At 27.0% G+C, this 3819-nt stretch overlaps 1 protein-coding gene across 2 annotated transcripts in view; it reads left to right on the plus strand.

Moving 5' to 3' along the window:
* The first annotated feature begins 2503 nt into the window (after positions 1-2503).
* Positions 2504-3819, plus strand: part of LOC108738048 — a 10913-nt gene continuing 9597 nt past the window's right edge. Inside the window, exon 1 of one of the 2 annotated variants that reach the window (XM_025976150.1) lies at positions 2504-2832. Coding sequence is in view for 1 of the 2 variants with exons in the window: in XM_025976149.1 (XP_025831934.1) it covers positions 3405-3423 (19 nt within the window). In the remaining variant the exon portion in view is untranslated. Of the gene's footprint in view, positions 2833-3327; positions 3424-3819 lie in introns of those variants that run through there. The other variant, XM_025976149.1, reaches the window with a different exon arrangement.

A 3819-nucleotide genomic window follows, 5' to 3' on the forward strand; every position in this document is an offset into this window, starting at 1 on the left:
CCTTAAATTTTGTTATTTCTTATAACCCCTCTAGTTGCAAAACGATGTACCTAGGTATATTGCAATCCAAAACTATAGTCATTTTTTTATTAATAATTTAAGGGGTGATAATATTGGTAAAGTTCTCTTATTTGTATTTAATTCGTTAATTTTGTCATTTGGGTGTATCCTGTGCTGATGTTTTTGTAGTAAAAACTTTCTAGTAAATGCTAATGGGCATGCATTACATTTAAATGGTCGATCACCAGTATGTACAAGAATATGTCGTTTTAAATCAGTTGACCACCCAAAAGTCCTCTCACAGTAAGAGCATATATATTTTTTTCGTTTTTTAATTACTTTGGAACAATGAGAACTATTGTTCTTTGCTGAACTTTTTGAATTGACGTTCGAACAGTTTTCTGTCTTTGATGAGCTTTTTGGTTTACTATCCTCTGCTTCTGAAATAGTTACCTCACAATAATTCAACGGATTAACAAAATCCTCTATACCAGAATCCACAGTGTCTTCTTCTTTGGCAATATTTTGTAGCATTTGCTTAACATTGGCACTCAGTGGTAATTCCGATTTCCTTATTTTTTGAATAGGATACAAATCTGGTATCTTTGTTACATTACTTTTTCTTGTTTGGCGTTGCTGACTACCCTCATGGTTACCATAGTCTAAAGGCTCTTTAACGTGTAAGGCAAAATGTTTTAATAGTTGAGATGCTGATGAGAATGATTCTCCACATTCTGAACATGACAAATCTGTAAAACATCAAATAAAAAACGGCAAACAGTAAATGATTGAAATTTACCACTAAACGACATCATTTGTTGAAATGGTTCAGAAATTATTTACATTAATGGTTATCACTTATCACCTACTCTAATTTCCTACACATATACATTCTAAAATCCAAAATACTTGAGCACTTTAAAAAATCTAATAATAGGATAAGTTGTTTAAATTATAAGAACACTTTATCATTTTTAAATACCCTTTTCAGTCTAAAATTTTTCTAACCCAAATAAATTAAAAACCTCAAAAAATCATTATATGTTTGATTGTTATACGTAGCATACCTAGGTTACATTGTTATATGTACATACACTTTTTAGATGTACATAAAATATAAATTGGCGACAACCCCAGTTTCTTTTTATTAATTTATAAACAAGGTAAACATAAAAATGTGTAGGTTTGATTAATATAAGTGAATACGTTTAGATTTCCACTGATCTACATTCATAATATGTTCATTACGTTTTATAGTTATCCGGTTATCACATGTTATTAATAGTCATTAATAATGCTATAAGTATATATACCTATATGTATACATTTTACACTAATATTTTGTTTTTTTTAATATGCGATAGGGTAATATGCAGATTAGCTTTTAAAATTCACATAAATAAATAGAAATATTTCTTCCACGCGATATGAATGGTCACTAGCAGTTGTTTTTATACCATAAATATATCAATAGTAGAAATACTTTCAATAATAATAATCTCAGGAATAACAAAACATTTTTATTTAAATTTCAAGTAAAAGTGATTTATGTATGCTTGAATGCACGTCTAATTTATATCACCTATTTAATTATTATCGTTTGATAAAGTTCTTACCTAATTAATAAATTAATATTTACTTATTCGTTTATCACTGTATGCCTATTTGGAAATTGATTTTTTTAATTGCTTAAAACCAAAACATTTCATACTCAAAGGAAATAGCTACTGACTCATTAATGTTTCTTTTATACTAATGAAATGATTTTAAAAATAATCAAAATTATTAAAATGTATACCAATATTGTTATTGGAGAGTATACTTCTTAAATGATTTAATATTTACTAATTAAAAAAATTAATTATGTTTAGGTACTTAAATTCTAAAACGAAATTGCGTTGAAATTAATGTCTCATGTGCCTACCTATTCCTGTGTATATAAATGTTTATTATATAAAATATTTAGTACTTTCAGTTATGGAATCAAAGCTAGATTAAGGGTTGTACACGTGTATTAATTACGAAACCGACGTTTCACCTTCAATTTCAGGACTCCGTCAGGATAGATTTTTCTAATTATTTATTAGTAATTAATCTCAACTAATTAATAACTACAAAAACCTATCCTGAGGAAGAACAATAACAGGAGGCGAAACGTCGGTTTTTGTGATTAATAAAAGTATACAATCCTTATTGTGGCTCTGATTCCATAACTGTAATTCTCTCGAAAAGAAATAATTGTATCTATTTATTACTTTATTTATATAAATCGATAATATACAATCAAAACTTTCAAATAATTACTTTCGAATAATCGCACAGTTTAACTTTCGTTTATGCATCCAATCATAGTTTGATTTTTGAAGCCATCTTGGATTTTGCCATTAGTAATCTTACACATTATCGACAAAACAGTAAAACTGAGCTTTACGATATTAAAAAAATAAGGTTCAAATTGTGAATATCAAAAAAATATTGACAATTTATATTCATTTAAAAATTACAGAACAAAATGGTTGCAGTTTTGGAATTCGTCGCCATTTACAAATCAAAATTGAATTCAAGATGGCGATACAACGTGAAACCGTTCAAAAGCCAGTGTCTAGAAATTATTTAAAGAATTAATATGAGTGTACTTATTTTGATAATATGAAGGGACTGGTGCGTGTTTATAAATTTTAATGGTTTATTTGAAGACATTGAATATTTTTTTGCAACATAACATAGTGCGGAAGAATATTTCTTATTCCAACAGTACCTCTCTACGTAAACATTCATGTGTACATGGGAGTTGCATTTAAATGCTTTTTTGTGGTTGTCAGACATAAAAATGTAAGTAGTCTTTCTTATTAATCACTGAAGGTTATTGTTATTAAAATACCACTTTGCCGTATAACGCAATTGGTACTTTATTCAATAAACGGAAATTTGTAAAATGATTAGGAATTTTTACATATAATCTCCATTTTGCATTGCGCACGCATCAGTTAGATAGGTAATGTTCGTCTTGTTGAACTGCTAGAAATCAACTTGCCGGTTTGATTTCAGGATCATTTCGTTTCAACGATCTTATATAAAATTAGTATTTTAATAATTACAATGTTATATATCATCATATAATATTACTTTTTTGTGTAATGCTCATTAGATATGAAATAACATTAAATGTATAGAAAAATTAAAAGGTTAAAATGTCAGTAATTTAAAGTGATTAAAATTTGCTATATTAGTTCATTGAAGACTGCAACTTTTTATTAGGCAAGTATGAAATTGTCTTGAGATATTTTTTATCTCAGCAATTACAATTTTTGTTATAAATTTTGTATTTTTTTAATATTGAGTATATTTTAAAATAAAAGATAGATAGTAATAGTGTCACTACTTTTTGCTTTATACTTCTGCAGATGGTGATTGATAAATCTTGTAATTTTACCTTTTTTATTAGTAGTACCTAAGCTGTTTATTTTCTTGAATGATTAGGGGATTATTATGGTTATTTTTACATTGTTGGATTTTAAAGATTTTAATTTTATAATCTGAAAATTCGTGCAACTATAAGTATAAAAATTTACTATGAGTTTAGGATAGTTGTAACTAAAGATGCTTTAAGCAATCAGTGACCACGTGATTTATATTTTAATAATTTATACTACATAAAGTATTATTAATTTTTCTTTTTAAACAGGGCTTTAAATATTAAAGTGCATTTTCCTTGTTAGTAAATCGGAACTCTTGTACAACGCAAAAATGTAGAGCAAATGCAAATAATTTCAGATTTCAGGTTAATTTCATTGAACTCCATCTTTACAATTTACTTTG

This window comes from Agrilus planipennis, unplaced genomic scaffold, assembly GCF_000699045.2.
Source record: "Agrilus planipennis isolate EAB-ADULT unplaced genomic scaffold, Apla_2.0 scaffold189, whole genome shotgun sequence".
NCBI classification, from domain to species: domain Eukaryota; kingdom Metazoa; phylum Arthropoda; class Insecta; order Coleoptera; family Buprestidae; genus Agrilus; species Agrilus planipennis.